General features: G+C 57.9%; 1 protein-coding gene across 1 annotated transcript; it reads left to right on the forward strand.

Annotated features, from left to right (window-relative positions):
• The first annotated feature begins 466 nt into the window (after window positions 1–466).
• On the forward strand, window positions 467–12,659 carry RASD2 (RASD family member 2). Its single transcript, XM_081129219.1, has 3 exons — window positions 467–1,474; window positions 6,641–6,920; window positions 10,338–12,659. Exons 2-3 carry the CDS (start codon window positions 6,650–6,652, stop codon window positions 10,865–10,867), a joined length of 801 nt encoding a protein of 266 aa, XP_080985345.1. The 5' UTR covers window positions 467–1,474; window positions 6,641–6,649; the 3' UTR covers window positions 10,868–12,659.
• Window positions 12,660–12,868: the final 209 nt, after the last annotated feature.

Raw genomic sequence — 12,868 nt, forward strand, 5'->3', positions numbered from 1 at the left:
TTCTGGCGGCACGTGCGCGACCCATGTGCCATCCCATAGGGTCCCGCGGACCCGAGACCTCGGAGGCGGCAGCTAAAGGCGTGTGGTTTCCACGATGGAGGAGGGCGCGGGAGCCCTGGCCAGCGGGCTGCAGCTCGACCCAGCGCAAGCAGCTGGGGACCCCGGCCAGCTGGCAGAGGGACCCTCGCAAGTCACCTGAGGCCGAGGCCGTGTGCATGTGAGCGCGAGCGCAGACGTCAGCCTCCGGGGCCCGTGCCGCCTTCCGGTCACGGAGCGCGTCCCCGGCCACCCCCAGCGGTCCCGGCCCCACGCGCCCGGGCACGCGGAGCGCCAGACCGCAGCGCCCCGGCGGGCGGGGGCGGGGCGGGCGGGGCGGGGCCAGGCAGCGGGACCACCGCCCATTGGTCGAGCCCAGGGCCGGGGGCGGGGCGCCGGGCGAAGGCGGGTGAGCCGGCTCCGGGAGGCGGAGGCCCGCGCGGGGCGGCGGGACTGGCGGCGGGCGGCTGCGGAGCGGGTGGTCGCCGCGCGCCGGGTCCGCGTAGGGGCTCTCACGGGGACTGCGGGGCACCCAGACTGTGCTGGGCTTCTGCCGCCGGAACCGCCGCCGGGAGCCTGGGCTCCGACCACTTTTCCGAGGGACCATCGACCTTGCTCTGTGGGGCGTTCGCCTTCGGGAGAGGGAAGCGGGGAGGAGCCGGGGCCACGCAGACAGAAAGTTCGCAGGCTCGGGGGCCGGAGGAGGCGCACTGGGAGGAGGAAAGGCTCAGACTAACTCGGAGCTGCGAAGCCTTGGGGCGGCGTTCAAGGCCCCCTCCCACACGCGCGCGGAGCGCAGCGCCTCGCTCCTCCTTCAGCGGCCGGCGTCGCCTCGCCTCGCGGGGTTTCAGAAAGGAGCCTGGTCTCGGCGCGGGGAGAGCTGCGGAGCTGCGGAGCTGCGGGCAGAAGCGGAGGCCGCGGCCGCGCCGAGGAGCGCCCCAACCCGAGCGACCCCCTCTGGGGTGGGCAGGGGAGGTAGCCCCGGCGGCCAGGACGAGCGCCAGAGGACCCTCCGGGAGTCCCTAAGGACTCTGTTTAAGCCCCGAAGTCGCCCCTACCGCTCTCCCCTCTGCCCGGAGCCCCAGGCGGGGACCCCGGGATCCGACGTCTCCGCCTCTCCGGGCACCTGGCTCAACAGGAGTTCCCCGGGTCGGGGCAGGGCAGGGCCGGCGGCGGCGAGCCGGAGCCCGCCCAGCGCCCGGGCCCCGCCGAGCCCTCGGAACCCACCCATGGGGCACCAGCTCCCCGCGTCCCCTTGCCCGGCTGCGCCCAGACCGGCTCCCCGAGCGGCGCAGAGGAGGAGCCCGGCGCAGTGACCCAGGAGCCGCAGACCCTGGAAGACGCGGCGGCGGGGGGAGAGACAGGCTCTTCCCCGCATCTCCAGACGCTTCCAGGCAGCCCTCCGAGCCGACCCAGAGGCCTGGCCCGCCATCCCCAGGTAGGAGAGGGGCACCGACAGAACTGGGGCGCGGGGTGAAGTGTGGAAGCCAGGGAAAGAAGGTTGGGGGGTGGTCGGAAGGCTAGTGAAGCTTTACAGGACTAGCACAGTAAAACTGATGGAGCCTCTACAGTGTGTCAGGTCCACACGGCGACCTTACAGATCTACAGAAAATGAAATTAGCGGAGCACCTACTGTGTGCCAGGCTGGGTGCTAGGCCCTTTACTTACGCCTGCTAAGAAAAACTTACTGAACTTCTACTCCTATTGATTGGAGCTAGGAGCTTCCATTTAAGAGCCCATTCTGGTATGAGGAAACTGATTCTCAGGGAGGAAGAGGTGCTTATCTTCCCCAAACACTCCCGCCCCTTCTTCCTGAGCCAGCTGCTGCCTGCATACCTGGAAGCAGGGTGGGGCTGGGGTGCCACCAGTTGGTGTCCCCGCTCCCCCAATCCAGCCCTGACAGGACCTCCTCTGAGGAGGAAGGATTTTGGTGCAAGGAATGAGTTTCCTGAGTGATTCTCTTCCCAGGATGGGTGTCCTGTACTCAGCTGACCAGAGGGTCCCCAAACACCTCTGAGGGGCTCCCTCTGACCTCTCTTCCCTTTGCCCCCAGCCCTGGGAGGATGATGAAGGATGTTGTCCAGGACCTTATGGGAGGTAGGAGGCCAGGCTGGGAAGGGCAGCCAGCTCAGAAGCCTGAGATTCAGGCTTCCCCTGGCATCAGAGAAGCAAGATGGGGTCCCCCAAGACCTCTGCCTGCACTCCAGTGCCACCCCACCTAGCTGCTCCAAGAAGCCCCTTGACTGCCTAGAAGCTCCACAAAGCAAGGAACCCGCTTGCTGTGTGCCAGGAGCTGTGTCAGCCTCTTGGCTTCTCAGTGGACTCCTAGGGCCATGCTCTGGGTTTCTACCGTGTCCCTTTGAGAGATGACCAACCCCAGCAGGCCAGGCCGTTTTCCCAAGGTTGCTGAGCTGGTGAAAGGCAGAGCTGGTCTGCCGACAGTTGACGCCTGCCTGCTTTCTCCCATCCTGAGCCGCCAAGGGTGGTGAGGCCGGTGTTGCAGAGCCCCCAGGACTCATCTCAGCATGCGAGTGAATCCGTGTGTCCAGAGAGGCTGGGATGTGCCCTAACCGAGGAGACTTGGCGTGTGTGGGAGGGGGGGAGGACAGTGCAGTGACAGGCGCTCTGGGGTACTCACAGGGAGGAGCACACGTCCCCACTCATCCTGCTGTCTTTGCTCACCTGACCCCTCCATTTTCCAGATAGGCCCTGGGGGAGGGGCTCAAAGAAGGGGTGAGTCCACAGAGGCATTCGCTGGGAGCTGCTGAGCAGGGTTTGGAGGAGAGTCCTGGGCAGGGGACCAGTACCCGGCTGCCTGTAGGGAGAGAAGGGGAGTGAGAATGTAATAGGCCTCGGGGGTCATTTCCCCTGCCTGACTCTAGCTGAGGCTTCACTGAGTCAGACACTGTTTTGAAAGGCTCTGGTTTTGGTCTGGGGGTGGATCTTCACAGGGGTCAGAGCCCAGGCTTTGGAGCCAACTGCCTGGTTTTAATCCTGGCCCAGCCAATCGTCTGTGTGAACCAGGGCAAGTGACTCCAGTGTCCCTATCAGTCCAATGGGCAGATGATGGTCCCCTCTTCATGGGGCTGCTGTGAAGTCATTGGAATAAGGTACAGCATGGAGCCTGCCAGGCAGTGGTGACTGTTCTCCCAGGATGGCCCCACCCATCTCTGCTTCGGGCCTTTCTGCCTCCCTTAGAATGGTCCTGGGGTGGGGCCTGCCTAGTCACAGAACCTGCATTCAGGTACTCATGCTGCTATTGGTCCCCATTAACCAACAGGGTGGGACTCTAAATTCTAAAAGGGCCATTTGAACTCTGACCCCTGACTCCTCCTGTCAGCCTGGCTGATGATAGAGGAGCAGGCAGCAGAGGAGAGAAGCTGTGCCCACAGCAGCTCCCCTGGGGGAGGAGAAGGGAAGAGAGATGTGGGGGTGGAAGGCAGAGCCCACAAATGTGCTGTCGCCTGGCATCCAGGTGTCTGGGTGCCTCACATAGCCCCATGTGGTTGAGGCCATGTGAAGATTCACAGTCCTCTCTCAAAGAAGAAGGTCGCAGATTCCCCTCTCCCTTGTTTGCCTCTCTTTGACTCCCTGCCTTCTCTCCCTGACTCCCTGCCTCTCTCTCTGCCTCTCTGCCTCTCTCCCTGACTCCCTGCCTTCTCTCCCTGACTCCCTGCCTCTCTCTCTGCCTCTCTGCCTCTCTCTCTGACTCTGCCTCTCTCTCTGACTCCCTGTCTCCTCTCTCTGACTCCCTGCCTCCTCTCTCTGACTCCCTGTCTCCTCTCTCCCTGACTCCCTGTCTCCTCTCTCTGACTCCCTGCCTCTCTCTCTGACTCCCTGCCTCCTCTCTCTGACTCCCTGCCTCCTCTCTCTGACTCCCTGCCTCCTCTCTCTGACTCCCTACCTCTCTTTCTGACTCCCTGTCTCCTCTCTCTAACTCCCTGTCTCCTCTCTCTGACTCTCTGCTTCCTCTTTCTGTGCCTTAGCCCATTTGGTCACTGATATTAGTATGTCTATACTAACAGCCCTAAGGGTAGAGGCTGGGGCACGCAGTGACAGAGACAAACACTGTTCCTGAGGGCTGCTGGCCTCCTTCCCTCTCGATCTAGACAGAGGTGACCACCAGCAGAGTCAATTTCCCTGCAGAGGGACTTGGGGAGGGGATGTCCTGGTGTGGGGCCTCTTTCCCCACATCCCTGTTGAAGGCCCAGACTAGCTCACCCAGCCCCAAAGGAGACTGAGAAGGACTCACTGCTGTTGATTTTGTATGCCCTGCTCCCCACTGTCGACCTATGAGTGTGCCCAAGGCACTGCGACCCTCCTCATCACAGCTCCTGGGCCAGCCAGGCAGGGTGGGGTGGAGGGAGAAGGCCCCAGAGGAGGCTTTAAGTGAGCTCCAGAGGTAGAGCCATTTGCTCCATTCATTCATGGATCACTTTTTGATGGAGCACCTGCTGTGTACACGACACTGAAATCCTGTGGGATAAATTGAAAGATGGCTTCGGACATGAATTGTGTGGGTAATGTGGGGGTTTTAGGCTTGGAGTCACTGTCCTGACTCCTTTAGTAACTCATGGGCTAGTCCCATAGCTTTAAAGCACCAGGGTCCTTACTAGGGAAATGGGGAAGGTAATATGAACCTCAAAGGTTGGTGGTGAGGAGACTCCATAGCCCAGGGCAGACTGCCTGTGGTCCAGTCCCTCCTCTGCTGATTACAGGCCTAGTAACCATGAACAAGTTACTAGATTTCTCTGTGCTTCAGTGTCTTCATCTGTAAATTGGGGTAACTCCACTTGCCTTCTGGGATTACTGAGGGATAGAGCAGGTTATTACATGTTCTCACCCCTTAGAACATTCTGGCATACATTAACTGCAAAATAAATGTCAGCTATTATTATTCTATACTTAGCACAGTGCTCGGCACGCGGCAGGGGCTTGGTTAATGGTGAGTGTTACCCTGGCTCCAGGCACGGGGTCAGCGGTGTGCTGAGCAGGCTTATTGTGTGGGTCTCTTTGCAATTCATTTATTGACATCATCTTGGTAGCTTGCAATCAGCCACAGTGGCAGGATGTGCGCCATGGAAATTGACAAACGCTACCAATAAGAGCTTTTTAAAAAGGTATTTTTGAGAGCTGGTTTACTGCGCAGCAACTCTCAGTCGAGTGGGTGGGCAGATTTGGATGCCTGAATGCCCTGGACAGAATGTGTGCCGGGAGACTCGCACACAGGAGCTATCTCTACCTCGGGTCTCTTGGCATCATGGCAGATAGAACAGTATGATGCTGGAGAGAGAGCATTGCAGGCTACTGACCTGGGACATCCAAGGGTGGGGGCCAGTCAGAGCTGGCATATACAGCTCTTTGAGACTCCTCTGAGCCCCCATTTCCCCACCCAGCCTGTACCTCCAGTGTGGCAGCCTGGGGGGGTGTTGATATTTCAGCAGGCCTGTATCCATTTGTGGTTCCTGTTCTCCAGAGAGGGGAGGGATTCCTGCTGGAGAGGGTAGGGGTCAGAGAAACCTTCAGACACGAGGTGGCATTTGAGCCAGACCCTGAAACATAAAGGGGAGGGGCTGTTTCAGGGGAGGGACTAGCCTGAGCTAAGGAGTGGAAGCAGAGCTCAGCAGAGCTCAAACTAACTAGAGTGACAGGGGCTCAGGGGTCCTGGGGGAATTCTGATGGACGTTGAGATAGGAAAGGAGGGTGGCTGGGCTGTGACTGGCCTTTGGGGTGGGCCTGATGGAGCCCCTGGAGGTTTACTTATGTCCTGGACCACTTGGGGTCTAGAGCTTGGGTTCATTGCAGCCTCTTCCACAAGGCCAGGAGGCTCCCATAGAAAGTTCTGGGTATATCCAGAACCATAAGCCCTCGGAGTTATAAGGGACTTAAGTTGTTCATGGGTCATTTCTCCGACCCACATCACCTAGTCCAGGTCTCTGGGTCTCCTAAGGTGGACAAACTCCCAGGGCTTGGGGGGCAAAAGTTGCCTGGCAGCCCCACGCTCTGGCATGAAGGATGTGGTCTGGACATGGCTTTTCCCCTCCACTGGGAGAGCTGAAAGGCCACAGCACTGTGTGCTCTCAAATGCTCTCCAGTGCCTTCCCCATATCCTGTCCCAGAATCATGGGCTTCTGGGCTGCCAGAGACAGAAAGGACAGATGGATCAGAGAGCGAACGGATTTTAACAAGAGTTAACATCTCTGAGGTCTCACCGTGTGCTGAGCCCTTCACGACAGCCCTATGAGTTGAGTCCATTGTATAGATGAGAAAAGTGACTCCCAGGGAAGGTAGGCTGCTTGCCCAGGAACAATAGTGAGTTAGTGATAAAGTGAGGATTCAAGCCCTAGCAGTCTGGTGCTGGAATAAATAAGGGGATGAATATGAGTGAGCGGATGAACGAAGGAGGAAAGACACGAGGGCGTGAGTGAATGAACGGGCAGAACTCCAAAGCCTCTTAGAGAGGCCCTAGTCTGCATTTCCCATTTTACAGACAGAAAACTGAGCCCTAGTCAGGAGCCACACAGAGGAGGCCAAGGCCTTCAGCAGGGGGCTGCGGGGCTGCATCCGGGGCCTCCTGACACCTGCTCCCCTCTCTCTGTTGCAGCCCCGAGCCATGATGAAGACCTTGTCCAGCGGGAACTGCACGTTCAGCGTGCCCGCCAAGAACTCGTACCGCATGGTGGTGCTGGGCGCCTCTCGGGTGGGCAAGAGCTCCATTGTCTCTCGCTTCCTCAACGGCCGCTTCGAGGACCAGTACACACCCACCATCGAGGACTTCCACCGGAAGGTCTACAACATCCGAGGTGACATGTACCAGCTGGACATCCTGGACACATCCGGCAACCACCCCTTCCCTGCCATGCGCAGGCTCTCCATCCTCACAGGTGGGTGCCTGGGGCGGGCATGGGCGCCGCGTATGTGGGCGTGTGTTCTTGGCACTTTACAGTTTGCAAAGCACTTGCCTAGCTATCATCTGAAATGAAGGTCACAGCAGGCCTCCGTGTGCTGTGCGGGTCAGAGAGGCGTTGCTGCTGGCCCGAGCAAATGCTGGGGCTGCGGCCCAAATTCCATTCTGTCCGACTCTGGATCAGTTACTCACGACGCCTGGTGCTGCCTTCTCGATCAGGAGCTGATAGAGACGGGCCCTGGGGATGTTCCTCTCCAGGGAATGTGGGGCTGCTGCCTTCCTCCTGAGGGAGGCGACTCAGCAGAGCTCCAGCGCCCCTGGTCAGGCTGCTAGGCTCAGGTCTCTTGACACCCCATGTCCTTTGCCACCTCTCAGAGCAGTAACAACAGGACCCAGGTAGGGGCCAGCCAGAGGGCAGGCAGGGGCTCTGCCCATGCCGGGAGCTCGGCAGTAATTACAGTAATGGTAATGGCGATAGCTAACACTTATCAAGAGCTGTGTGCCTGGGTCCAGTCTTAGAGCGTGGCATTTATTTAATCCTCACAACTAACCTAGGAGATGGATATTTGCCTCCATTTTACAGGTGGGGAAACTGAGGCCCGGAGAGGTTAAGTTAATCCAAGTGGTAACACAGCTGATAAATGGAAGTCTGTCTCATGCTTTGCCGCTGTGGTATCCTGTAGCCGCTCAGCCTGTGAGAGTGGTGGGAGGGAGGGAGAGATTGTTGGGGATTAAGGGGGAGGTGGCAGTGTGGGGCTGGGCCATCATTCATGTGACTCCAGCAGTTTCGTGTGGAAACTAAGAGGAAAGGCCTAAAAACCAGTCTGCCTGGACCCAAATCCTGATTCCCCTGCTTCCTGGTTTTGTGCTGGGCACAGACTTGATCTCTTTGCGCCTCAGTTTTCTCATCTGTGTGTTGGCGTCACATTAGCACCCATCCCAAAGGTCATTGTGAGAATTAAATGAGTTAATGTATGAAAAGTGCTAGGTAAGCAGATTGCAAGTGCTCGATAAATATTGGTCTTAAATTAAAACAGCATTTATAGTGACCCTGCAGAGTCATGTCCTAAGCCATGCCTCTCCCATTGCTGGGCAGTGAAGAGGGGAAGGAATGAGCAAGTCACCCACCCTCCAGGCACCGCTGAAGTAACCCCCAAACCAGATACTTCTGCACAAGAAACCCAGGCCATGGCACCCCTCCCCCCACACCTGGTGAAGCCCCATCTTGGGGTCCCCTGGGCAAACAGCTTTCTCTTCCAGACTGTCCTTGCTGACCACCCGACACAGATCACACTCAGATCTCTCCCTCCCCCAATATTTCGGAGAGGCAGTGTATGGATAGGAGGAGCCCTGGGTTGACCTGGGTTTGAGTCCTGGCTCCATCATTGGGGTGCCTTAGACAGGTGACCAGAGGTCTGAATCTCAGTCTTGCCAGCTGGACATGACCTTGCTTCCTTCAGGTATTGCCGAGTGGAGGAAAGCGCGTAGGGGGGCACTTCCGGCATACGATGAATATCGCAGGAATGTCAGTTCTTGGGGAGGGGCCTGGGTGCCCACCCATGTAAATAAGCTAACGTCACAGGGAGGGAGAGGGGAGATGCAGAGAGGGACCATGTGCATGTTTTCAAAATTAATTTTTAATTACACAAATAATATACAAACGCCCTTCTTTAAACATATAGACAAGCCTAAAAATCCCCCTTGACTCATGTCCCCACCCCCCAGGTTCCAGCCCCCTCCCGGAGGTGGCCACCCCATCAATCCGGAGTGGAGTCTTCTGGCCCTCCCCCACAAACACGTTAACATTCATAGTTGCATCCCCGTAGCAGAGAGCATTCTTGTCTGTCTCTCTTACGTGCATATACCATTCCGAGCACATCTGTCTGCTGCTTGCTTTTCCACTCAGCAATCCGTGCCTCATTTTCCAACCTGGTGCTGGTACGCAGGAAAACCATTAATTCTGCCGCCACCCCTCCTTCCAGCAGCCAGCCCGGCCGGCTGACTCTGAAGCTTGGCATCGGCGCAGTCTTGCATTTGAATGTGTCAAGGCTGCCGAATCCTCAGGGGCCCCGGGTTAGCCTAATGGGTTGGGTTTGGCACCCCAAGTGGAGTTGGTTGCCAGGCTGGTACGGCCTGGCACGTGCTTTTCTAAACAGCCCACACCAATCATTCCATCCCATCCTGTCCCGTCCATTCAGCCAGCTTTGTGAACACCCACTGTGTGCTGGGCACCGGGAGGTGAAGTCCCCCTCCGCTCCAGAGCTCGCTGTTCAGAGCACACCGTTGGCTGGAACAGTTCTGAACATGGCATGTGCTGTGACGGGGACAGATGGGTATGCTCTGGGGTCCGGCGCTACAGGCAGCAGCTCCAGGCCTGGAATCACTTGATTCTCCCCTCGAGAGCTTGGGCCAGTTGCCGATGCCTCTGAGCCTCAATTGCCTCGTCTGTAAAACAGGGATCTTGACATCTTATCAAAGTGAGGAAGGTCCTCTGAGCGTGAGATTGTGATCACGGTAGGAAGATCTAGAAACTGCGACGAAGGCACCAGCCCTCCCTGCCACCCCTGCCGTCTCCACATGGTCCCTGTTTCAGAGTCAAAGTTCTCAAGTGATGCAGTGAGCTAACCTAGGGATACTGTGGGCCTTGGAGGCCAGCATTCGCTTATTCTTTCAAGATTTACTCAAGAAGCAGAGAGCACCTACTGTGTGCTGGGCACTGGCTAGGTGAGGACAGACTTGGGCCCCAATCTTGGCCTGGCCACATCAGAGCTGTGTGATCTGGGGCACGTTGCTTACCCTTTCTGGGCCGCAGCTTGCTCACCTGTACCGTGAAGGTGACATATCTCACAGAGGTTTTGTAAAGACTCAGGGAAACAGTGGGCGTGACTTGTGTGGCCCATGCTGGCTCCCCAACATGCTTGCTCTCATTGTCACTGTTGATGCCGAAGACCACTGACCAGCATCCCTGCAGTCATTGTCTCCTGTGACCCTCGAGGCCACCTCACAAGGCAGTGCTTCATCCACATGGGGGAGATGGGGAAATGAGATTTGGGGAGGTTGCGTGGCTGGTAAGTGGAGAAGGCGAGATGTGCACCCAGGCCACCCGATGCCACGCTCCGAGTTCCTGCTGTGCGTGAGGTATGCCTCCAGGCCGGGGATGTGCACTGAACAGGACAGGCAGGACCCCACTCCCCTGGAAATTGTATTTATTATTATCCTGACACCATCTCCACAAGCTCATAGGCCACTTGGCCCGTCTCCAGCCCTGCAGGGAAATGTAGGGTGAATGAACTGTGTCCCAGCGGGTTGTGCCGTGGCTGAGCTGCGGGGCCTTGCGGGGGCGGGGCCTTCAGGAGCCCCCTTGAGCTCACCGCCTGGGTTTCTCTCCCCGCAGGGGACGTGTTCATCCTGGTGTTCAGCCTGGACAGCCGGGAGTCCTTCGATGAGGTCAAGCGCCTGCAGAAGCAGATCCTGGAGGTCAAGTCCTGCCTGAAGAACAAGACCAAGGAGGCGGCGGAGCTGCCCATGGTCATCTGTGGCAACAAGAATGACCACGGCGAGCTCTGCCGCCAGGTGCCTGCCACCGAGGCCGAGCTGCTGGTGTCGGGCGACGAGAACTGCGCCTACTTTGAGGTGTCGGCCAAGAAGAACACCAACGTGGACGAGATGTTCTATGTGCTCTTCAGCATGGCCAAGCTGCCACACGAGATGAGCCCAGCCCTGCACCGGAAGATCTCCGTGCAGTACGGCGACACCTTCCACCCCAGGCCCTTCTGCATGCGTCGCGTCAAGGAGACGGACGCCTACGGCATGGTCTCGCCCTTCGCCCGCCGCCCCAGCGTCAACAGTGACCTCAAGTACATCAAGGCCAAGGTCCTTCGGGAGGGCCAGGCCCGGGAGCGGGACAAATGCACCATCCAGTGAGCAGGAAGGACGCTGGGGTGGGGCTCGGGCAGTGCCTTATGGGCGGTGGCCCCAGATGCCCGCACCCCACCTTGAGACCCCAATGGCAGTCTTATTGGAAGAACTTTGGCACCAGACTGGAGGACCCCAGCCTTGAACCTCTGTACCTTCTCTTGCCTTCTCATCACTTCCCTCCAATTCCATAGTTCCCCCATGGTCCCAGCTCCTCAGTGTGGGACTAGATCTCTGCAGAGCAGGAGACAAGGTTGGGAGACATCTGGATTTATGCAGGGATCCAAGTCAGAGCCTCCCTGTCGTCGGGTTGTAAGAAACACTGATGCCAGAGGGGCCAGGACCCCTGCATCCGACAGAGCTCCTGGAACTGAAACAGGATGAAAACTGCACCCAGAGCCAGATGGGAGAGAGCTCTCCTGTCCTGGCATGAGACCCAGCTTGGTTTAGGTGGCAGCTAGGACACCCCCTCTTCACTCCCAATCTTGGAATTCTGGCCCTCTGACTCAGCTGTTTCTACCCCTGCCCCCCGCATTGGCCCCTGACTGTCCTTGACACCAAGCCAGGGGCATGTGTGTGTGTGAAGGGGGTGCAGCCACATCTGGACCATGCCCGCCTCTGGGACCACATCTGTCTCCAGGACCACCTCCTCCCTCAGCCTCCTCCCAGGTTCCTCCCGGCTGCTGGTTGCACTGTGTTGTTACAGCTGTCCTCACATCATGTGTAGCGTAGGAATGGAAATCCTTGTACTGTAAAAGCCTAGTGACCCCTCGTTGGCCAGGCCTCCACCCAGTTCACATCCACTGCCTCTCCCGCTCCCCATGGGGTTCCCGTGGCCTGTCTGCAGCTGGACACTGCCCTCCGCACTGAGCTTTACAGTTTATACTCGCACAGGCGGGGCAGGCCCCGGCCACTTCTGTCCCAGCCCCCCCTCCCCTACCCCCCAGCTAGTTCAGGACAGAGCTCCACCTAGAACTAGGCTATCCTCGACTGTGCTTGTTCCTCGAGCATTTATTGAGCACCTGCTGGGTGCTGGAAACAAAGAGGGTGAGTGATGCACTTTATGACTCTGAGGCTAGGACCTCCCTCAGTCCTGGCCTCTTACCCTTCACCCGAGAGCCCTCTGCCCACACCTGCTGTCCCACTGCCTTCTGCACGTGCAGCTGGTAGGAGGCTTGGAGGAGCAGCCTGGAGCCAAGGCTGAGCCTGGGAGAAGCAGGTAGAAAAGCTCCCAGTGGGTCTTTTTCTTGTGCCTGGAATTGGGCTGTACTGGGTACCAGGCCTGGTGGGATTTGAACCTCTAGATCAAATGCTCTTGTCATCAGCTCTTAAATACATTTTGTATTTTAATCTCCTGAAAATATTTATGTTTAGGGCCACAAAGAACCTTAGCGATCATCTAGTGACTTTTTCAAGGCCCAGAGAGAGGGTAGGTAACTTGCCCCAGGTCACACAGCAAGTCTATGAGTGGTAGACACAGGGCTAGGTCTGGGCATTCGGCACACACCATGATGTGCGTCCTCTCCTCATGCTGCCTCTGAGGGCTCCTGTAAATTCTGTGTACATTATGCCCACGTATGTAATGTACACACATGTGAACACATAACACACAAGCCCTAGCCTCAGCTCTGCACATCCTACACTCCTGCCCTGGCCCTGCTGCTCAGTGCAGCAGGCCTGACCCTGCTTCTGTGCCCCCCCCCCGAATCTCTAGTACCTTGGTACCTTGGCCAGGACAGGTGTGTGGCCTGGTCTCATGCAGATCTCTGTGTACACTCTCAATTAAAGTGGGTTCGTTTCTAAGCTGTGCCCTTGACCATGTGTATTTTCTGTATTTCCAAGAGGAGGTGTGCCTCTTCGCAACCAGGCTGGCCTTTCCCTCCCCAAGTGGCACCTGCTAGGGTCCTCGCTCTGCATGTCAGTCTGAGTTAGTCCTCAAGGTTAAATATGTGGGGGAGGGGGAGGAATAAAGCCCCAGCCCCTCTCAGCCCAGGCCCTCCTGGGCCCTCT

This window comes from Miniopterus schreibersii (assembly GCF_964146895.1).
Source record: "Miniopterus schreibersii genome assembly, chromosome: 2".
Classification (NCBI taxonomy): domain Eukaryota; kingdom Metazoa; phylum Chordata; class Mammalia; order Chiroptera; family Miniopteridae; genus Miniopterus; species Miniopterus schreibersii.